Consider the following 24,736-nt stretch of genomic DNA (forward strand, 5'->3'; position numbering starts at 1 on the left):
ACTTCAAAAAAATCATACAATAAACTCAATTAAGCCATCTTTTAATTTATTGCAGGAAAATTTGTGAAGAACTGATTGATTTTTTTCTGCTGAATTTTCAAATTGGTTATGTGAGCCTCAAATTTCAAGTGGCTTCATCCTTTGTAGTAGTAAAAAAAAAAAAATAGGGATAAATTAACAATTGGTTCAAGACAATGCACCACAGGCTTAAAGCAAACTAGTTATAAAATCATCCACAGTGACATTTGGGAAACCTCCCAGTGCCCCAAAAGTAATGAACCAAAGATAAACATGTCCTGGGCTTTTGACTACTCTGTTTATAGCTCATTATATAATTACAAATAGCCTTCTGATTCTGACTTACCTTATCAATAATGAGGCTAAAATTTTATCTTTCCTTTAACCACACAAGGCTACTATAAGGAATAAATGGTTCAAGGGAATTTCCAACATGTAGGTTCAAGAAAGAGAAAAAAATGCCATAAAAATATTATCCCTTATGATTTATCTTCCTAAGCTATTTGACAATGGGATAGGTATAGCAAACTCTAGTTAGAAGAAAGAGACATTGTTTAAAAAGGAAACAGAAGAATGACTCCATTCCCTTTAAGACTGTAGAAATAAATTAAAAATAATACCACAACTCCCATAAACAGCACTTACAACTAGAGAATATAATTATGCTTAAATTAATCATGTAGTAAATTATAACTATGGAATTCTCATCTGATAGATTAAGAGGTTTTTTCTTTGTCTCTGTTAAATAACCAGAAAAGAACCCTCCTAGATATTGTAACCATATAAATATTTCTAAATATTTCATGGATAGTTTGTGGCTAAGTGTATGAATTAACCATTCTGGTGGTCAAGATTCCAGTGCCCAGCATGGACAAAACCCATGTTTAAAACTGAGAGACAAACATAAAATGGGTGCACCTACAATTTGCTAACAGACAAACATAAAATGGGTGCACCTACAATTTGCTAGTTCTTTGAATTTGATTTTCTAAAAACATTTCAGTCTCTGAATATAGAAGGATAACTCTTTAGATGATCTCCTCCCACAGATGTTTTAATCTCACAGAAAAATACAATTTTCTGTGGAAGGATACAGGAAACTTCTCTATCCATCCTGGGACTAGAACCCCATGACAAGAGTCACTAGCTCATCATTCAAAAGAATGAATGCTCTTCACATAAACACTGCTGTAGGTACCTGAGAAGAGGAGAATGAAGACAGACAAAATCCTATTACAGGCTACATCCTATAAAAATTTTATTTCATTAAAATATACCTAGTACCTATATTCCTATCACTATTTTTGCCCATGTACTTTTCTCAATGGTAGAAAGACTTTCCCATTAATTGTGGAAATAATACAGCTATTTAAATAGCAAACCTCCCATTCCACCTTTCTTTTACACATTATTTTGGGGTTACTATGTAGAAAATATCTTAGCCAGCATTGCATAACATAAATCATACAAGATATTGGGCATTTTCACACCTAATTTGAACTGACAAAAAATCTTAACTAAAAGCCAGTTTAATGACTACATTGATCAGATTAATCAGACAACTGAACTGTACCTATTGAAGAATAAGTGAAATGGTACAAACCTCCTGATGTAACACAGTAATGTGGTAGGAGGATATCAAATATACTCAGTAGAGCAGAAAATATATATATATATATATATATATATATATATATATATATATTTGTCTTGTTTTGCAAGCCAGACCTATAAATGGTAGCAAACATTGTTTATCTTTTATATTTTTCAATAAAACAAGTATTGTCCCATGATAACTAGTACCTCAAATTAAAATTCAAGTAAGGATTAAGTGGTTCTATATTTTCCTATGAGGGGGGAAAAGCTCAGAGGATAAAGGAAATGGAGTAGACAGCATTGTATCTTGTCTTCAGAAAGATACTTGATCTGTTATACCACAAATTCTTACAGAGAAATCAGAGAAGCATGGATTATATCTAATTCCTTTAATATTGATACAAAATTCACTAAAGAAAACCAAACACATAAGACGATTAGTCATGGTGCAGCATCAGTTCTGAAAGTGTTGCCCACAGGGAATACCTTAGAGTCATTACCAAGTCAACACAAAATCTTACTAATAAATGAAAAACAGAATAAATATATGATTGGCCAAACATATTCCAAATGGTCTGAGGTTCTCAAATGAAAAACTATTGCAAGAAATTTAATAGGGACAAATAATATTCTAGCAAATAAAATACACTATATAACTTTTTTCATTTTCTAGCAAATTAAACTCCTATTAGAAGAGCATTTCAGGAAAAAAGTATTAAAAATAAAAGCATTGGAAATCACAAAATTGACAGGTTCTCAGTGTTTCTCCAACAAAGATTTTACTACTATTTTGCAATTACCAAGGACAAAAGTCTTCAATCCCATAGTTTGTTTATGGGAGAAAATATACATTTCAAAAATGTGTTTGATTTTAAAAAATACTGACCCTACTTATATTTGACACCAGTGACAGAGAAATTATTAGGCTATACTGAAGCAATAAATTTGTGTATGATTTTTTAACTTCCATACAAATAAGAAAATGTTGTTGCCTGTGTTACATTTATCAGCATTATCTAGTTTTAGAATTTGCAACTCTATGACATTTTATAACACTGGAGATTATTAAGTTATTGATTTTTCTCCAAATCATCTCTATTTCTTGCCTATGTAGATATCTACTCAGTACATATCAGTATATAATATATATTAAATAATATATGTATAAAACTCTTTGAAAAAGATACGGTAATTTTATATAACAGGAAGTTTTTTGGTTTGTTTTTTGGCTTCTAGGGATTTAATCCAGGGACACTTTACCACTGACCTATATCTCCAGCCCTTTTTGCTTTTTATTTTGAGACAGAGTCTCACTAAGTTGCTTAGGGCCTCCTTAAGTTTCCAAGGCTGGCCTCGAACTTGTATCCTCCTTCCCGAGTTACTGGGATTACATGTGTGAGGCCAGAAGGAAGTTGATTTGTTTCTGATGAAGTAGACTATGGATCATAACATCCTCAGCAATAAACCCTCTGCAATATGAAAGCACACATTATTCACTATACAAGGTCAATTCAATGTTTGTCTATGAATACTTGGAGCTTTATCAGAATCCCAGTTGTTTGAAAAGGTATTAATTTTAAACAAGAAAACTAGTCCTAATTATTTTTTAAATAGACTGGAGAGTACTTTTAAATATGGGAAATAAGTTAACTTGAGTAACCTTAATTACAATACAAGGAAAATAATGGTTTAAATAAATTTTTCATTTGTTGTTGGAGAAATAAATGAAAAATAATAATCTAAAATTAAGATACCAATTTTATCTGGATGTAGATAGTTCTAATGAATTATTAGATTGTTCTCATATAGTTTAAAGATTCCCTTATTTCAAACTTTTATTATTGGGACCAAGATTAATTATTATTGTCAGAAGCATAAAGAGTCACTTGATAGTTTTGCCAGAGCATTCCATTGAAGGAATTCAATGGAATTCCTTGCCTAGCATGTGCAAGGCCCTGAGGCTGAACAATCCCCCCAGAGAACTTCATGGAGGAAGGTGGGCATTAAGAGGTAAGATCCAAGCCTTTCCTGCTCTTAGTGGAGCCCACCTGTTATCAAAGGGCTCCCCTGAGATCCACCACAGTAATGGTCTCCATAACCAGTAGCTCAGGAAGGTAGCAGGATGAAACTCAAGACAAATTGCTGTTTTTACAGGGCAAATAGAGTCATCTGTTCAAGATGATTTGGTATGAAAAATAGCCCATATGAGAAGCATTGAACAATGTCTTTAAAGTTCTACTTATTTTGTGAATAAAAAATATGGAAACAAAGGGAAATAAATTTTTAAGTGATATCCAAAGCAAACACATAGCATTACATGTGATCATATATTATCTAGTTCTCTGTCTTTGTCAAATGGTTTAGGCCAAGAATGATAATGATAAACAATTATCTTAAATTAACAGATTCAGTTTAGAAGCAACAAAATCAGCTGGACCTGAAACAAGTCAAAAATTTAGGATGTATTTAATTGTATAATATAAGAATAGAAATTAATGGGTCAAATAGTTGGTTGAGAAAGTGCTATTAAAACCAAAGTCCAGGAGTCTGCAGTATTTAATAGCCATCCATAAACATGTCTAGCTTACGGAGAAATTCTTAAGAGCAGTTTTTACATGGAGATAAGGCAAAAACTTAAGGTCTAATGGGAATCCACAAAAAAACAAGATTCTTCTGATAGACACTGGTAAAATTTTAGTATGAAAAAGTGAGAGCATTTTCCTATGAGTATGCATTCCTGGACATTAAAATTTTCATTTGGGAAAAAAACCACTTTTTTTTTTTTTTGCATTCTTTACAAACTCAAAATATTACCAAGGTTTGTTTCTTTGAAGGGGAAGATGTACAAAATTTTCTAATGGTTGATGCCCTCTAATGGTCAGATACTTGAATGATTTATCTGATGAATGCATGCCCAATTTAGTGTGTGTGTGTGTGTGTGTGTGTGTAGCCCCACAAGTGTATATTTAACATAACAGTTATTGTGTATTAGCTCCCATACCAATAAAATGTGGAAAGAATTTATTGTCAAAATGATTTTTAAAAGAATTTATTATAAAATGATTTTATTATCAATAATTATAATCTCTAAATAGAAATGAAGATATTTAGCAAGTGTAGTGTGAGCCGGGAAAATGTTATGAAATAGTATAATCAGCATTTTCTAAAACAGTAGAATTCACCTAAGTAATCATGCTTCAAAAATAAATGAGAAAATTTCTTGATTAGAAATAGTATTTTGATAATTTTAGTAAATGCTGGTAAATCTGTATTAGGGACTCATTAAGAATCCTCACTTGCTTAGAATTCCCTTTGATTATAAACAGTTTGTTAATAGGCATTGAGAATATAGAAATTCCTATGAAAACTACTTTTGTGAAAAAAAAATTCCACCATAAACAATGTGGTTAAACAACATTAAATGTGTTCATTTTAAGTTATGACTTCTTCAGGTTTTGCCCAAATTCATTGTGAGTTCCTAACAGACTAAAACTGCATATATGTCTTTATCTTGTTTGATATTTGGCTACTTTTATAATGAAGTATGCTATAAGTTTAATGTTCTGGAGAACGTATATTCAGAGCAAATTAGGTAAGAGTTTAAAAAAGAAATAACGCTGGGACTGGAGTTGTGGCTCAGAGGTAGAGCACTTGCCTAGCATGTGCAAGGCCCTGGGTTCAATCCTCAGCACCACATAAAAATAAATAAATAAAATAAAGGTATTGTTTCCAACTACAACTAAAAAATAAATATGAAAAGGAAATAATGTTAATTAAATATAAGCCAAATTGCTTTATTTTTACCAATTCAATAAAATTGATAAGTTATCAAAAATATCTCATTAACTCCCTAAAAGAGATACTCTTACCATCTGGAGGAGTAAATATGGAAAGATTTGACTTGGGTCCAACACCTGCATTGGTTTCAGCAGCAACATAGACATCATACAGTGTATATGGTGTTAAGTTAGTGAATGAAAATTTAAGGTCTTTTGTGCTATTATCCAAAATACGACCTACAAAAAAGCAGAAGATGCCTATGGATTATTTTTTGTCAAGCATGTAATCATTCTCATTTTTACATATAGAGCCAAGGACAATAACCGAAGTGTTAACCTATATAGTAACATTTGTTATTATAATATTAAAAGTGAATATATTTTAAACATTTGGCTTAATTGTAGATTGATACTACTTTAACTAAAACAATAAAAAAATCATGAAAATAATCCAGTGTTTAAAATTACTTTTATTGTCATAAAAATCTGTTGGATACCATGTTATTTTGGACATATTTAAGAGAAACACCAGATTTTATCAACATAAAAATAGTGACAGTATTTCATATTCAATTTATTCAATGTCAATGCTAAATTTTCTGTAAGAAGATATCTGTTCTGGAAGAAGATATATTTTGAAAATATTTCTAGCTTGACTCGTGAACAAAATTTTTGAATAGTCAATCAGCAGAACTCCTTAAATCCTCAACTTTACCTCTGATTATTTCCTTCACCTTTTTCTCTAATTGAAACCTGCATGTTCTCTAAGTACACTTGCTTCTGTTCCTCTGTAGCCACTCACAAACAGTAGCAGTCTATTTTTTTCACCACAGGTCTCATGATTAGGCTTCAGGTGTGAGAGATATTCTACCTGTTCCTTACTGACCCACCTGGGACCACTCCTGCTGCCTCCTTATAAACCCCACAGCTTTAAACCCCACATCATCAATGACATCTCCTAGCCCTCCAGGTCTTATTCTAGGTGGTTTAGCTCTTGGTTGAATGCTGCCATTTTAATTTGTGGTGATATTAATATCCTGAAAGATGATCACTAAATCATGCTGACTTCTCCATAATATATTTCTACATCCTATCTCAGCTACTTCTTCTAGGCCATAAATTAGCACCACTACCAATAAGTATAAATCATCCATTAGCTCTATTCCATGCAACTGTTTTTGACCACTTTTCTATATCTCTTCTTCACGTATTCTAGGACCTGAAACAACAATTCTCTAACTGCACTGAAATTTCCACTTCAATCCCTTTATCTTACTACCTATTTTATTTTTCATTTTGTTTAGTCACCATTTGATGCTTTATTTAGCCTCAATGTCATAGTCAAATGCAATGGCTGCCTTATAGAAATTCTCATTTCCCTTAAACTTCTCTTGTTGAAGGAACTGAAGAAAAGCACAATAAATACCATTTCAACTGACCCTATATTGTTATCTTGATCCAATTCCTGGATTAGATTCCATTCCATTTAAAAAGATGTTAACTTCTGCCTATGCGATCATCATTCCAACAATTCTCATCTTTCCTATTATTTTTTCTTTCTTTTCAGCAAACAAACATGGTTTATTTGTTCCTAATAAAAAATCTGTTGACTCTGATCACCCTACTCATACTTCCCACCTGCATTCATGACTTCACTTTGCAGTGTCTATCTCCTCTGTTTCAATGATCTTCTCCTATTCTTTCTGAAAGCATTTCAATGGTTTCAGGGTGGAGTATCACCATAATTGCTCTTGCCACAATCACTAGTGATTTCATATTGCTAACTGCCATAGTTGCTAAATGCATCTTAAAATATCAGCCAGTCTAAAAAGAAGAAAGTTTCCCTCAGTAAAGTTGTGAAAAATAATATCCGATAGAAAAGATGTATCAGAAAACTATCATTTTTTAAGGAACCACACATATTTCAGAATTTTAGAAACATAAGTTACTGAAGGATGGAAAATAGAGGTTGCTTATGTGTTTCATACCATAGGAATTTCAAAATGAAATGCTTTGGAAATTTGGATCTTTTTTGATTGTTCCAAATAATAACAATATGTAGATTTGTGTTGTTTCATCATTATTTGAAGGAAATTTCTTTCATAGAACAAAAGGTTCTCAGATTAAGAAAGAATTTTAGAGTTTCTTTAATTCACGTCCCACAGTACAATATTTGAACTCCCTAAATTATTTGTAGCAAGTGATGAGGTCCTGTTTGTTTTCAATGGATAAATTGTCATCTTGTGATGTTTTCCAAATTATTATTTTTAATAGACTTCATTTTCAGAACTGTTTTAGGTTAACAGTGAAGTTGAGCTAAAGGTATAGAGAATTCCCATGTAATTATCCAAGCACAATGATGATTAAAAATAGATTCATTATCCTAAGTAGAAATTTGATTTAATATAATCTAAATCCATTGTTCTTCATGAATATAAATCAAGGTCTTGGACTGGAGCTGTAGCTCAGTGGTAGAGCTCTTCTTGCCTAGCATGCGTGAGGCACTGGATTTGATCCTCAGCACCATATAAAAATAAACAAATAAAATAAAGGCATTCTATCTATCTACAACTAAACAAAAATTTCTTTAAAAAATAAGTCTTCTTGTTTAAATACCTTGAAGGGTCATATCTCCTCCAATGCTTCCTTTCTTGGGGAGTAGTCTCTAGTTTCTTTACCTCCACATGAATAGTGGAGGTAAAGGAACTAGAGTTAGACTCACTAATGGTTTTAAGCAAAAAAGTCCAAAGGACTTCCTTGTTATTTTTTTTTATATATATTTTCCTCAGGTTTAGTGTTTTTAAAAAGGAGGTTGGTAGTTTTTAAATGTTTGATACTAGTAATGCATTTAACAATTTTTACTCCAAAAGGTAAACACAAAATCAATTAAGACTTACCTGACGGCCCATATAATTCAACTCTATAACTAAACTTCCCTGTTACTATACTTGGTGGGTCCCACGAAATTGAAAAGGACTTTCCTGTAACATTGCCCGCTATACAGTTTTGTGGTGGTCCTTCAGGCACTGAAATTATTATAGAAAAAAATGAACATATAATACATATTTTAAATAAAGGAATATCCTATTAAATACACATAATAAGACATAAAATCATGGAAAAAAATCTAATAGCAAAGCGTTTTTTAACATACAGGAAAAATAGAGTATAATTAAAGAATTTGAGTAAGACTTGCTGAATCATTAGATTAACTTGTAAATATACAACAATTACTAATTTTATGTAGAACTGTGTGTGATTTCACATGTAATTTCATTCTTATATTCACTATAACATTCATAGTAAATGCTACATTGTCATCAAATATATATACCTGCATATACATCCTATTCGACAACATCTGAATATCTGCTGATGAACATTTTCTGTTGGATGGATAGGTGAAAGGGTCAAAAAATAACTCTCAGAATTTATTGGCAATGATCTTTACTGTTTAGTACCAATATCTGTCTTTGGTTCTGAGAGCAAATTTACAACACACTGCTACAAGATTCAACTGTAATACTCATAATATATAAAAGTAATAATAACATTTTAAAATATCTAATTTTCACAGCTATTTCAATATCTTATTCTCTTTTAATTGAAATGAAACAATTACAAGTGTTTATTCAAAACAAAATTCTTGTTTACAGATTTTATTTTATGTAATACTAATGAATTTTTTTATATTTTAAAAGAAGTAACAAGTATAGGGTTGGGGTTGGGGTTCAATGGTAGAGCGCTTGCCTAATATGTGTAAGGCACTAGGTTCGATTCTCAGGACTGCAAACAAATAAATGAATAAAATAAAGGTTCATCAATATCTAAAAAATATTTTTTAAAAAGAAGTAACACATATAGACAAAGGAAAAGATTTGATTCAGAGATGATTATTTAAATTAAGAAAAAGTAATTTCAAACTTATGTATGATAGAAAATAATAGAAGCTGACAACAATATCACTAGGAAAAAAAGAGTATCCTTTAGTGAAATTATCCTGCTAATAATTTCCAGTATACACTAAAATTAATAACCGCAACTGAATTCCTGTTACTATATTATGACATACATAATATATCAGACATTTATTATGTATATGATATGTAAACTATATATATATATCAATATTATGATATGTATGAGTATTCATGTAGACATCATATCATATCAAGCATCTACAATGTAGATAATATGTATGCTAATGTGTAGATATTATGGTACTATGTCAGTAACCATATAAACTTATATACATATATTCAAGAATATAAATACTCAAACCTAAGAAATATGTCCTCTTAGAATTTATTTAATCCTAACACCATTATTTAATCCTAACACATTCATACTGAAGTTACTGTTTCCATCTCCATTTTTCAGATGAGAAAACTATCCTGCAAAGATGATATAAGTAGGTATATATTTGAGCCACAGCTTTTATCTGATACTGAATGGTAATCACATGCTAGTTCTGCTATTGCAGGTATTACTTCTACATCAGATAACACCCATAACATATTAAAGATGATTTAGAAAGGCAGAGTTGATTGTGAAAAAATAGCTGAGGTCATAGAATGATAAATGCTGACCATTGGATCATAGTTAGCAGCTGAGAAATCCTTCATTTCAAATCTTTTTGTTTTGTTTTGTTTGTTTGTTTGTTTGTTTTTTACATACTTAGTTTAGTACCATAATATAAAAGAAAATCAAAATTTTTAGATACTGCAGATGGGATGTTTATTATCTATTACCAGAGGGAAAACAGTTACGAAAAAGTAAAGAAGGTTAACACAATAATCTAAATGGAAAACAGGAAAGATTATTTCATAAATAATTTAAATATTTTTTTCTAACCAAATGAAAGCATACCTGATTCTGGTGTTCTGACAATGGTACTATCAATATAACCTGCTTCAGTTGTAACAGCTGAAACTTCAAAAAGATAGGTTGTGTAAGGTCTCAAATGTGTCACTACAAAACTGATAGGCTCTTTCCACACAGAGCTGATCCTACTCCTCGTCAACGAGCTCGATGTATATGTGGTACGCGATGGAGGCGTGACTCTACCAAGGGTTGGAGAAGGGCTGGAGGTACTCCACAGAAAAGAGTCACTGTTCTCCTGGTGAGTAAGATGAACACCAATAGGAAAATAATGTGATATCACTGGGTAAACATACAAAAAAATCACTCCTGTCTTTTTCCTTTATATTCCAAATACTGATTGTCAGTGTGTGTGTGTGTGTTTGAGAGAGAGAAAGATTTTAGAAGATTATATTATGGGTAAATTTGCTATATGGTAATTAGTCCACTTATGTCTACAATTTTAGAACACAATATATGTATTATATTCTTTATACTTTAATCTTTCTTATGGGTAGTATTAAAAGTGGTTTAAAATAAAAGTAAAACTATAGTAGGAATCTTGAAAATTCATGTTAACAGTACAAGAGCCAAAGAGCTAAAATAATTTTAAGTATAACCACTTTATAACTGTTAACATCATTTTTTATCATAAGTCCTCAAAACATAATACTACTAAAACATGTTAGGTGTGACCATATGTGCATAGGCATGTGTGTGTATTAGAAACGTATCATAATTTGAAAACAAAGATTTTGAGATTTCTACAAATGATTTTTAAAAAATTGTTTTGTTTGAATGTTTCTCCATCAGTAATACCTCAATAATCACCAAAATGATTTTAGGAAAAGCATTATTATAGTACTTCTTGATGATTCTCTTTGATGATTAGAATGACAAATTGTTTTTGTTTCGTTTTGTTTTGTGTGCTACTAGGGATTGAATCTAGGGCTTTATGAACCCTAGGCAAGTGTTCTACCACTAAGCCACACCCCCCAGGCCTAAAAAAAAAATTTCTTTCCCCAAGGTATACACTACAAAAACTAAGTCTAACTCTTGCCAATTAATCCTTGCAAACTAAATTTCCTACATGTACAAATATAACCATTCCTCCAATCATCTTACACATTTCCTCCTCAGGGACTTAAAATATGTCCTCTGCCTGGAAGAGCTCCCTCACACCATCTCCATCTAACCTTTCTACATGCTTATCCCAAGGTGACTTCTTTCATGAAGTTTTATTCCAGAGCTTCTTTATTTTGGTACAGAGGATAAAACTCAGGAGTACTCAAGCACTGAGTCATGTCCCCAGCCCTATTTTGTATTTTATTTCGAGAAAGGGTCTCACTGAATTGCTTAGCACCTCGCCCTTGCTGAGGTTGGCTTTGAACTCACAATCCTCCTGCCTCAGCTTCCTGAGCCTCTAGGATTTCAGGCATATGCCACAGCACCCAGCTTATTCCAGAGCTTCTTAAGAGCTTTTCATATTTCTCCCAATCGCCTCCAATGATTCCTATAGATAAATGTGTGTCACATGACACTATGGCCTAGTAGTATGAGTAATGAGGTAAAAATGAGCACTTTGGTGAAATATATAGTATCCAGATGCCAAATACTTCAAAACAAACATTCACCTAAAACTTCCAAGGCACATAAGTGTTCCAAAATGCTTACATTACATTCTGGGAGTTTCCCAGTCAAGATGTCTTCTACTCTGACAGAGACGTCTTTCACTACTGTCCCACTCCTGGCATGTTTGACACTAATCTTGAAGCTGGTAATTCTGCCATTTGGTTGCCGAGGTAAATACCAAATCAAGTTTACTGCTGAGTAGTTGAAGGCCTCAACTGTGAGATTGACCACTTTTCCTGGAGCTGGGTGAATGAGAGGGATTGAAGAAAGGTAAAAGACACTGTTACAAAATTTAGAATGGCATTTATATACCTTCAGGATGTTAAATTTCCTTGCATTATGAAATTAAACATAAAAACAAATTGAATGGTCTACTTAAGTATAACTTCTAAAATTTCATTTGCTTTAGCCTAAAATTTTTAAAAATCCATTACTTCACCATTATTGAACAAATACATGCATTGGCAAAATAGTTCAAACAAATATGATATAATATTCAATCTATAGTTGTTTGTGAATATACAAAAAAGAACAAATTTCTTACTTCCTTAAATATATTGGAATTATGTATACTAATTAGATGTTGAATCAAGTGGCAAATTGAAACAATTACCCAAACATTTGCACCAGAACAACAGGACTGTTATAAAATATGTAGTACCTAACATCAAGTAGATAGATACCAGACCAATAGTTTGTGACTATTGTATGTTGAGCTTTATATACCTCAAATTTGGCTTTCTTTAGAATTATATCATACTTTGCATTTAATCATTAATTATAATAATAATCTGACAAATGGGCCAAAGACATGAACAGATACTTCTCAGAAGATGATATACAATCAATCAACAAGTATATGAAAAAATGTTCATCATCACTAGCAATTAGAGAAATGCAAATCAAAACCTCTAAGATTTCATCTCACTCCAGTCAGAATGGCAGCTATAATGAAGACAAACAACAATAAGTGTTATCGAGGATGTGGGGAAAAAGATCCACTCATACACTGCTGGTGGGACTGCAAATTGGTGCAGCCAATATGGAAAGCAGTATGAAGATTTCTTGGAAAACTGGGACTGGAACCACCATTTGACCCAGCTATCCCTTTCCTTGGTCTATACCCAAAGGACTTAAAAGCAGCATACTATAGGGACACAGCCACAATTATAGTAGCACAATTCACAATAGCTAAACTGTGGAACCAACCTAGATGCCTTTCAATAGATGAATGGATTAAAAAAATGTAGCATATACACACAATGAAATATTACTAAGCAATAAAAGAGAATAAAATCATGGCATTTGCAGGTAAATGGATGGAGTTAGAGAAGATAATGCTAAGTGAAGTTAGTCAATTCCAAAAAACCAAATGCTGAATATTTTCTTTGATATAAGGAGGCTGATTCATAGTGGGATAGGAAGCAAGAGCATGGGGGGAATAGACGAACTCTAGATAGGACAAAGGGGTGAGCGGGGAATGTGATGATCATTATTATTCAAAGTACATGTATGAAGACACAAATTGGTGTGAATATACTTTGTATACAACCAGAGATATGAAAAAAGTGTACTCTATATGTGTAATAAGAATTGCAATGCACTCCACTGTCATATATAAATAAAAGAAAAAGAAAAAATAATAATCTGAATACTATTTTAGTTGGATGAGAACAGTATGAAGGAAAATTATGTTCATTAATTTAATGGTAAGATATATAAAGATATTATTTACTCTCTAGTAAATAATCAAGATCCTTCAGCTGGGCAAGATGGCACACGCTTATAATCCTATCGGCTCCAGAGGCTGAGGCAGGAGGATTGAGGTCAAATCCAATCTCAGCTACTTAGTGAGGCCCTAAGCAACCCAGCAGGACCCTGTCTCTAAATAAAATATAAAAAGAGTTGGGGATGTGGCTCAGTGGTTAAGTGCCTCTGGGTTCAATCCTTGGTACAAAAAAAAAAAAAAATCTTCAACAGATAGAACAAATGTGATAAGTCACTTTGCAAAGAAACCAAAACGAAACCTTGGAAGTAAAATAGTGTATGATGGTAAAGGTGACTAGTATCATGATGACAAATAAGTAGAGTTTAGGTTTGCACTATAGTGAAGAATGCCAGGATACAACTTATAAATAAAAGCTGCATGAATCATTTGAGGTGTATACTAGGAAGCTGGGCCCTGTGTGAACTAAATGTTAGTCAGTAGGAATGAAGAAACTTGAAGACGCTGGAAAAAAAAATAAAATACAAAAATTATTGAGAATGATTACTAAAGGATGAAATAATGGAAGAAAATTTTATCTCTAAGAGGAATTGATAAAATGGAATTAAAATGTAAGAAGTGTAATGACAATATGGTAATTCTCTGATACTAAAGAGTTAACATTTGAATTTCTCTGGAGTAAGTAAAATATAATATAACAAAAAGAAAAATGTTAAATATATGATGCTGTGAAACTGCAAAATTAAAATTTTATCATAATTATTAATCATATTTAAATTTTCTTATTTGCATAATCTATGCATATAAGTATTCCTGAAATAGTTATATATCAATAACAAATTATATATGAGCTAACAATAAGCCTTAACAACAGTCATAAAGAACTAATCAAATTCAATTAAATCTGAAAAGCAATATCTACTAAGTAAGATATTTCTATTAACTTGTTTTATTTTTGCCTCAGTAAGACATATCTGGTGTATTTTCCTTTGTGATTTTATGATGTTTGAAGATTAATTCCAACTCTTTTCTATGGTTGGCAGTCTTTCCCTATTTTAAATATTCTAGTTTTTACTTCTCAATTTTATGCATCAGAATTGCATTATTTCTTGATTATTTATAGGGTGAATTTATCCATCTATATCCAATTAAAATTTAATACTCTATATGGGCTGGGGTTATGGCTCAGTGGTAGAGCATTCGTCTAGCACGTGCAAGGCCCTGGGTTAGATCCTCAACACCACATATAAATAAAAAAATAAAAGATATTGTGTCCAACTACAACTAAAAACTAAATATTAAAAAAAATTTAGAAATTTAATACTGTATAGATGTTTTATCACACACCTGAAGGAAGTGTATAGATTGCAGACATGCATACATACACAAGCATGTGAAAGTATCTCCAACTTTCAAAGTATAATCTGTATAAAACATATCTTTTGAGTCATTAAGAACTGTAAAAATCTACACATAGTTTCAAAGTGGATTTTTTTGCATTTCTATTAGATAACAAGGTGCAAGTACTATTTTTAATATTTACCTGAAATGGAATTGCACAAAAAATTAAATGTTGGGCTTTTTTGAGCTTATGGATGGAATAATATCAATTCAGTGTAGGATCACTGGTTAATCTATATTTTCCTCATAGAAAGACAAATTACTTCTAATTTAACAATAATAAATGCCATTTATTCCATAAGAATCTTCCCTAAATTTGTGTTTAATGGAACACAAATAACAAAAACAGGTAATTGCAAGAAATATATTGGTGATTTCTGGTATAACTGAACATCTTCAAATTAAAAAATAAGCAGCAAGTCAGCAAAGAGACTCCTGTTCTAGCATTACTTTCACCATATCCTAGAGTTCCTCTACTTTTTCCCAATCATCAGTTGCCTGAGAGAGAACATCCCTAGAAATTAGGTTGATTAATGGAAGTACAAAATACATAGGGATCAAACTCTGTCAAATTGAAGTTGTAGTCTGCTTGTACAATCTTCTAGCAGGAATCAAATCAAGATCAAGATTAACAAAATAAAACTAAATTCTATATCATTCAAAAATCATTCCAATTATTTCCCCTAAAACTGAAAACTGACAGATTTTTTTCTCTTATATCCTACTGCCCACTTAATTTTAAAGTGATTCTTTTTCCATTTTATTTTTAGTTGTACAGATAATCTGAAAGTCTGTGTTTAAAATCAACAGAAGTTAGACATCAAGAATCATTCATTTCTAATTTTAAATATTCTCCAGGTTCCCAACCCCAGTAATCTCTCATTACTCCTTCAAAGGAATTCAGCATCTGTTCACAGGCTTCTCCTGATGAGGTCTCAACCAGGAACTGGATCATAAAACTTATGTTTTTTTAACCCTGACTACTGTATCCTATTAGATACCAAAGGCCCATATAAACTTATCCTTTTGGCAGTGGACCATCAGAAGGTTTTTATCCTATTGACATATAGAACATTCAGGATTGTATAACATTACAGAAATTGTTCTACAGAACTTTTCACCCACCTGACATATTACTTAGTAATACATGTATTTGTTTATCTTATCCCCCTAGAATATAAGCTCCATGGTGAACATTTGTTGCTGAAAGAAGAGGCCATCAGTTATGTAGTCATTCTTCTATATATTTGGTTCTAACAATTTGTTATTATAAATAAATAAAAGCACCTGCCTTTAATAAAAACTTATTTTTATAACAAAGCTTATGTTCTGGGCTAATATATATAATAAAAATATATAAGTGAATGTGTAATGTTTCAGGTTGATCCAATGGAAAAAATATATATTCGTTGGAAATAGAGTCAGAAGGAAATGAGGGTTATTCTACAAGATGCAGCCAGAAAAATAACACATAGGATCTGAATTAGCTTGAGGAGAGAGTTCTATGGATATTTAGAGAAAGCACATCCCAGATAGGAGGAAGAGCAAGTGCAAAGGTCCTCTAGATGGAAAATCAGTGTGATTGGAGCAGATGGAGAGACAGTAGGAAATGAGGAAGTTAGAAAGAAGAAAAAGCATGCAACAGGGAAAGGACACAGGGTTTCATTCCTAATGCCATGTAAGGAAAACAGAAGTAACATAATCTGGCCTATGTTTCAAAAGATGATGCAGCTCCTGTGGCGAGAGTTTGGCTGTAGGCAAGCAAGTTGGAAACAGGAAGACCAGTAAGGAGTTTTTCAATCATTCAGGCAAGAAAGTTGGTTGGAAAGGGTAATTAGCAATTAAGGGAAGATTCCGGATATTTTTTGATGACAGTGCTGACAGGAATTGCTGAGATTAAATGTGTAGTGTGAGAGAAGAGTCAAGCATGACATCAAGAGTCTTCCTCTCAGCCATTGGAAGAATGGAAGTGGTCTTAAACTGGTTTGGTAATGACTGCATGTCATGGAATGAAATGATAACCATTAAAATTCATATTTCCAAAAATCTAACGTCACAAAATGCTTATAATTTAATATTTACAGGAAAAGACAGGATATAAACTTATATAACTTGTACAAGCTAATATTCATTAATCATATATTCATACTGACATATACTCATGGGGAAAAAAAAGATCAGCCAGAATTGTACTAAAGTAATAATAGGGATTTTTCGGGATGAAAGGAGTATTTATAATTTTCATTGTGAGTTTTTCTTCTTATTTTTAAAAATTTTCCAAGATAACACTTAATTGACTTCTATAATCAGAAAGAACAATACATATTTAATGATTAAATTAATTATTACAAGAAATTAAAAGTAATGGAGTAGCCATGCTATTGAGAATCTTATACATTTGAGCATGATATTTTGTTTATATCCCCATTTACTTTGACTGAAACTCATGACAATATTATTTCAAAATAAATCATTTAGAAAAATGATTTACCACTTTCTGCAGTCTGGAAAAGAAAGGGATCACTAAATACTCCAATTCCAGCACTGTTTTCAGCAGCAACCTAAAATAAATCAAAAGGATTACGTTCAAATTTTTGCTCTCCAATTAATAATAATCAGAAATAAAACTCAGACTTGTCCATAGAGTAAATACCCAAATTGTCTTTTCCTCTAAGTATTACAAAATTTCCAAGGCAAATATAGAGCTATCCATAAAATCAAAACAGGAGGCACCATTGTCAATATTTTATAGATGAGGACACTGGTCAAGTCAGGTCAACAACTTGCCCCTGGTCACAGAGGAATAAATGGTAGAACAAGAATTGAGTGAAAGTTGCATTTTTTCCATAACTCAATCTTTGTCCACTATATACACTATATACATGAAACTATGATTATTTCTGTGACAAATATAAGACACCATTTATACTGTATTTGAATTTAGAGTTTACTCTCTACTGGGCAAATAAATACTGATGAAAAATATTTGTAAAATAATGAATATATTTGATTAATAATTATACTGAATATCCTAAATTTAAAAGGTATACATATTCTTTTTAATGAATTATAGTCAAATAGACTTGAACAATGCAATCAAATAGACATCAGACTTGAATAACATAGTCACACAATAAAGTTAATAGTAGACAGAAAAGTATATCATAATTGAGAATATAACTCAAGTTTTTGCAAAATGTCATCATTGCAACAAGACAACCTTGGTTTAATTATAGCTATACCAAGTCTCAGATGACTAACATTGGGCAGTTTACCTAACTATTCAAAGGCACATTGTTCTCATCCTTAAATTGGAGTAATAATGTACTTAAGTCATAAGAATGTTCTAAGACTAAGCGAAATAACATATGTAAAATACATAACAGGGTTTCCCCACAGTGTTGCTTATACCGAAGCTATCAAATGTACCATGCCAAATACCCATTGGAATTCTGCAATGGCTAACATTTATTTGAACAGAGTAAACGTCACAATGATGATTTATAAAGTGAGAGATGAAACAAGCAGTAGGGGCTGCCCTATAGGCCTGAAATAAGAGAATTCAAAGGAATAAAAATTCAGCCTCTATAAAAATAGATCTAAATAGAACTAAGTTAGTGATATCACTTTCTTCTCAACAATAGTTACTTATTTCACATTAAATTTAATATTTATTACACTAAGTAGCATATTTTAAACATAAGTTAACCTGAATATGTGCATGTTCCAAGAAAATACCTACATAATGTAATTTTCATAGGTCAAAATGATTGCCTATTCTTTAACTTATGCTTCTATGTGAAACAGCTATCACAATTTTTTTTTTATTTTGACTTCTGCATAAACAAAAGTTTACTTATTTACTTTCTCACTGGGAAAATCCTACTATGGGCATGTGCTCTCCAGTTCAGTGTTCTTAATTCCAGAAATAGGCGTGTTTTCAATAAGGAAAACTTTCTGGCAAAATCTCGCCCATCATTTCTTCCCATCTAAGAAGAGCATCTCAGTTATATATGATCACATATTTAGCTTTCACAGATTTTCCTCTATGTATTCAATTATATTTAAGTCTCAAAAAACATATGGGTGTTATGTTGAAAATAGTAGGAAGACAAAAAAAATATCTCTATTCTTTACTAGCCCTTGGAAATGTCATAGATATCCCTTAATTGCACATATTTTCATATGGCCTTACTAATTCGGACTGCTTTTTATAAGCTCTTTTTTATTTAGTATTTAATTAAGAAGCTGTTAGATTTTACATATTTAACATTGTAAAGAATTTAAAATGTCCATAAATACAAAACATAGTAAATGTTCAACAAATATGTGTTGAGTGAAATTGAATTGAATTTATTATTTTTAGTAAAACTGGCTCTTTAGAAGTTCTTAAACCAATATCCAAAATTTCAAAAATATATATGCAAATACAAAAGGGTAAGGAGAAAAATAACAGAGCTAACATTAAGTTTAATCAAAAAGTACTATATTTTCAGACTAGGGATATAGCTCAGTGACAGAGTACTTGCCTAACATGCATGAGGCCCTGGGTTCAAACCCCAGCACCAATTTAAAAAAAAAAGGAGAATATTGTCACTTGTAAAGCCTAAATTGCTTAAATTAAACTTATTTGTCATAAAAGGCACTGAACTAAGCTCTATAAAACAAGTAATGTCTATAAATGTACATGTAAACTAAAATGAAAAGAGATTACAACAAAGTTTTAAAATCTCAGGTGGGTCTTGAGGCTGTTGATTCAGTTTCTCATTCTTCAGTCACTGCATTCAGATGCAAGTCTTGACCAGGTGGAAAAAAACCTCCTTTATTTTTAAAATGAATAAAATATTAAGTAGTTATTTATAAAATAATTACCTTAATTTCATATGTTGTTCCAGGATTAAGGTTAGTAAGAAGAACTTCCAGACTGTCTGGCTTTGCCCTGACTTCTGTGTACACGGTTTGCATCCACGGGCATACCTCCTTATATTTAACAATGTAAGATATAATTCTTCCATTTGGGTTAGGTGGTGTGTTCCAAGAAAGAAGAATCCCAGCAGATCCAACTCTCTCCCCGGCTAGAAAGATTGGAGGACCTGGTTCTATTTTATTAAAAAATTAATTTTGTTAAAAGGTCAAACTATTATTGTATTTCCATCCCCCAAAAAATAGCAAGAAAAGTATTTACAAATGTAAACTACCAAAGTTCCCAAAGGTTAATATTAATTTATATTCCCTAGAGCTCTGCTACATGAATAAATATTTTAATAAAAGCTTTGCAGAATACCAAAAACATTCTTTTATAAGAATGCAAAAAATGTAATGCTACTAAATACTACATGCCAAATACACCTTTGATGCCAAATAATTTTTAAAAGAAACTTACTGAATGCAAGGCTTACGCACAAGAACCAAACAAACAAGAAACAGCTTTAAAAACTGAATAATCCTTTCTGAGCAAGAGCACTGAGCTTAATTTCATGGCTCTGTATTATTTAAATGTTACCATTAACAGTCTCTGATCCATTTCACAAACAGGTATAGAGTAATCATCTTTGCTCTTTAAAGGTAAAGGAAGCTAAAGAACCAGAAGAAAGCAGATTAACAGATCACTTTCTTAAGTTTCCATTTTGCTTTAATTATTCTAAACTGTTGCATGCATATAACACTCATACTGGAAATATAAGTCTATTCATGCAATTGCGTTTTACTGACTCCAAATATTTCATTAAAAAGTGATTTTAAAACCATATACTCACTCGTAACATTTGTTGTCACTGTTCTACTAACAGGTGAACTATATGTTGTAACAGAAATAGAAGAGATGGTTGTGTCATACCTAGTATTAGGAACAGCATCAGAAACATCAACCTAGAATACCAAAACCAAATAATCTTTATTAAAATTATTCCTGAAAAGTGAGCTAAAATAATAAATCTATTACTACCAAAACATTAACACTTCAACACATAACTCTGCACAGTTTAAAATACCACAAAACTTCCATATTATTGTAAAATATAAATTTGTTATGTCATGTAACTATTTACCAGATAACTTATAAAAAAACAATTTTACAGAGCATACTGAATCATTAAAGCTTAAATCAGTATTTCTATCTATCCCAGTTCATTGTCTCAAAGAACAACTATTTAAGAATCTCTTAAAAATCTACAGCCTGTTGCTCATGCCTGGCTTTTTTAAGAGTATATAAAATACCTGTGTCTCTGAAGTTCCAATAAAAAATAAAAGAAAAATGATAAGAAAATCCATCATTATTACATTTTTCAGGCAGTACAATCACATTGATGGCTCTAGAGAGAAATGTTGCCTGCATTAATGATTTAAAGACAGGTCCTCCTGGCAAGTACACAATTAATGAGCCTGGATTACTCAATAGCTCTGCCCTTTCTTTGTTAAACTATTCATGAACTCTTGGATGGCTGGCTGTAGGTTCAGGGTAGACTTGAAAAAAAAAAAGCGTAGCTGTTGCTAAGGTAACAGTCAACCAATGCTGAAACTGACACTCATCAATTCAACATTGTTTTTGTCTTCATCTTATGCTTTTAAAAACACTCCAAGGAGTAAGTTTTCAGAGTGGATGAATTTCATAAAGAACCTTACTACTAGGACCAAATATAAATATAAGCAGGCTGGCCAAGTACAATAATGAAAACTATACCTGATATTCTCCACCTCCAAGATCTTCGATAGTAACAAAGCCACTGTCAGGAACAAGATCCACATGATACCTATCCACATGGTTGGAGGGCAGGCTCCAGCACAGAGAAAAGTGCCCTGCAGAAGTATTGAAGGCTTTAAGTTTCTAGGATTTTCCAGTTCTAATATTGAAAAATAGTGGTTTAAAAATAGAGTTATTCTAAAGTTCCAAAAAATGAAAATCAATAGTCTGAGGGTTGGGTTCCAAAATAATTAAGTGTTAGAAAACAGTACATCCTTTAAATTATCTCTTTGTATATCTGTAACACCTAGTTTTTAAGTACAATGATCAGAAATAATATATTAATTTATGTATCTATTCCTAGGATATCCCTTACTTGTTAAAAATCTGTTGAACATTTCTAAATGTTTATTCTCTAATTGAAAAATTGAATCATTTTAAGACAAAGTAAAAGCAAACTATCCAATAACTGGAAATTTACCGAACAGAAGATAGCTGGCAAATAATGGCCAAAATCCACCAATTTTTTCAAAAAGTAAGCATTTTTGATGAATATGTGGCTAGGAAAAAGCTAATTTTCATATTGGAAATTAAATACAATCATTTTTAAATGAGAAATACCTATTGTCCTAGCTATTTCAACGTAACTATTTCTACTTTGCTTCCACTGTTTTTTCAAAATTTTGTTTATGCTGCCTGTACCTCCTTAAAGGGAGTTTTTCACATAAAGTTCCTCTGATTGGTTCCTAATGAGTCAGGTTTGCACTCTGCCTTATCTTCAGTACAGAGAGAGACTATGAAGCCAAGCATGTGAAAACATGCCTGATACAGACCCAATCTAACGGCAAAAGAAAGGAGTATGGAATTAATCATTGAATTCCACTTATTTTAAAACTCCACTACCATAGATTTGGCAATGGATATATTGGAAAAAGAAAATGTATATTTCCTTAACAAAATTGATAGGGCATATTATAAAAAATTAACACAATCAGCCAATTTCTTAGTATTTTAGAGGGAATATTTTGTAACAGGTTTTCTTTTATTTTCTTTGACAAATTCCCCTAATGCTTATAACATATCTTCTCCTTAGTACCTAAATCTGATATCAATTATTTACCATTCACTCCAATATTCTCAAAGATAAAGATATTCTCTTGGCATCATCCCCAGGTTTTCCATGTAGTGAGCACTGCCATTTTCTGGTAATTTTTTAGAAATATTGTAAACCCAGAATGAAAGATCAGAGGAATATCCAGTTAGTAATGGGTAGGCTTCCTTTCTTGTGCATAGCTGCTGGGTTTTTTTTTCCTAGAAAATTCTGCACACATACATATTTCCTCTGTATTTTCAAGCTTAAGAAAAGAGGGCTTGATTCTCCTTACCAGCCCACACTGAAAAACAAAATCTACCATGAGGACCAGTCCAACCAGCTACTCCTCCCCAGGACTGATTTATGTGAAGGTTAACATTTTTTCATGGATCCCAGAAAGTAATTAATGTCTATGAAGCTTTAAGCAAGAAACTATAAAATAACTGGAGGAGATTTTAGAAGAAAAAGGAAGATGCAAGAAGTGAAAGGCTGATTACGGGGATGGTAGTGATATGGGACTTGGTTTCCTAGGCTGTGGTTTAAGATTACAGTGAAGGACTCTTGGCTAGGAATGAAATGTGTCTCACCAAGAGGAAGAATGTATTTGTCTGGAAATTTGCCAATCTGATTAAGATGAAAAGTCTAGAAGCTCACAGGAATTAAGATCTTTCTAAGCACAGTGGATAGAAGCACTAGAAATGGAAAAAAAATTTTGGAATAACTAAAGAAAGTCAAACCGAGTTTATGGGATCAAGCAAGAAAGTGACACAGTCTGGTGATCATGCAGACTATGTTTAAAGATTTAAATTTTTTTCCTAAATGCAATGGAAAGTCACTGAAGAATTTTAAGCAGGAAAGCAATCTGATTCATGCTTTTTGTTGTTGTTGCTTTTAAAGATCATTTTGGAATATGTATATGAATTGGGTGGAGACAAAAATGGCAGCAAAAGACTAATTAGTAGGATTTTGTGGTAGTCTAGACAGAGAGGTAGGGGGAGATGGAGCAATGCCAAAGTCATTATTGAGAAGTGCAGTTTCCTGGATATGAGCTTGAATATACCATTGACTAAAAGTAGACTCCATAATATGTGATATGCTCTTCATGGAATTTAATGTCCCCAAAAGCAGGTAAATACAAAGCAAAAATACTATTCTCGACCTAATTGTCAAGAACCAATAAAATCATATCATAAAGTGGAAATATCTGGAGTTTAAAGAGAAAAAATATCATCAAATCAAATTTAATTAGGGCTAGGAAAGGAATTCTACTCTTAGTTGTTTATTCAAGATTGTAATTTCCTAAAACCTAATCCTCAAATCTGATATCATTAAATAGATGTTCTGTGATCAAACCACTTTGTCAAATAACTCCTGTTTTAAGTTAAACAGCTTTCTTTTATTTCAGGATATTTCAGAGCCTTGGATATATGCCAGTGGGTCATGTGATTGACTAAAGCGGCACAGTCCACGAAAGTCACATAGGCAATTTTGGATTTTTGAGTAGCCATATTTAAAAAATAAAAAGAAACATGTAAAATTAATTTTAATAATAAATTTCATTTACACTAATATGCCAAAAGCATTATTTCACATACATCAATGAATAAAATGGTTTTGTGATCATTATCTATTTCCTATGTATCAACACTGTGAGCAGCTTTGAACATGACATTTAAATTTATTATTTCATGATATAATAAATACTATAACTGATAATGAAATCTCAGCATAAAGGCTTGTAAAATAAAAATTATTAACCCTGAACAAGTTAATGGTATAATGTGAACTGTGTTGAACACCTTTATATATTTTTATGTAACATTTATGACAGTTTCATATACTAGATCTGTAACTGCTATTTAAAACTGGGGAAAATGTGAAACAAAGAATTTAGGTAATTTCACCAAATCTCATGCTAACAGGTTAATATTAGAACCAGGATTTAGACCCAG

The 24,736-nt window shown here is 31.8% G+C and overlaps 1 protein-coding gene across 1 annotated transcript in view; it reads right to left on the minus strand.

The window, feature by feature from the left end:
- The window catches only part of Ptprq (protein tyrosine phosphatase receptor type Q), a 214,322-nt gene extending 192,959 nt beyond the window's left edge, over window positions 1–21,363 (minus strand). Inside the window, exons 1-8 of the mRNA XM_046465089.2 lie at window positions 21,229–21,363; window positions 20,769–20,880; window positions 19,885–20,111; window positions 17,504–17,573; window positions 11,928–12,127; window positions 10,263–10,512; window positions 8,291–8,419; window positions 5,484–5,630 (exon numbers count right to left, since the gene is read on the minus strand). Coding sequence (XP_046321045.1) covers window positions 5,484–5,630; window positions 8,291–8,419; window positions 10,263–10,512; window positions 11,928–12,127; window positions 17,504–17,573; window positions 19,885–20,111; window positions 20,769–20,880; window positions 21,229–21,285 — 1,192 coding nt within the window. The 5' untranslated portion in view covers window positions 21,286–21,363. The remainder of the gene's footprint in view (window positions 1–5,483; window positions 5,631–8,290; window positions 8,420–10,262; window positions 10,513–11,927; window positions 12,128–17,503; window positions 17,574–19,884; window positions 20,112–20,768; window positions 20,881–21,228) is intronic.
- Between the last annotated feature and the right edge of the window lie 3,373 nt (window positions 21,364–24,736).

This window comes from Marmota monax, unplaced genomic scaffold, assembly GCF_021218885.2.
Source record: "Marmota monax isolate L192 unplaced genomic scaffold, Marmota_monax_Labrador192_F-V1.1 WCK01_AAM20220418_F8-fsc00146, whole genome shotgun sequence".
NCBI lineage: Eukaryota > Metazoa > Chordata > Mammalia > Rodentia > Sciuridae > Marmota > Marmota monax.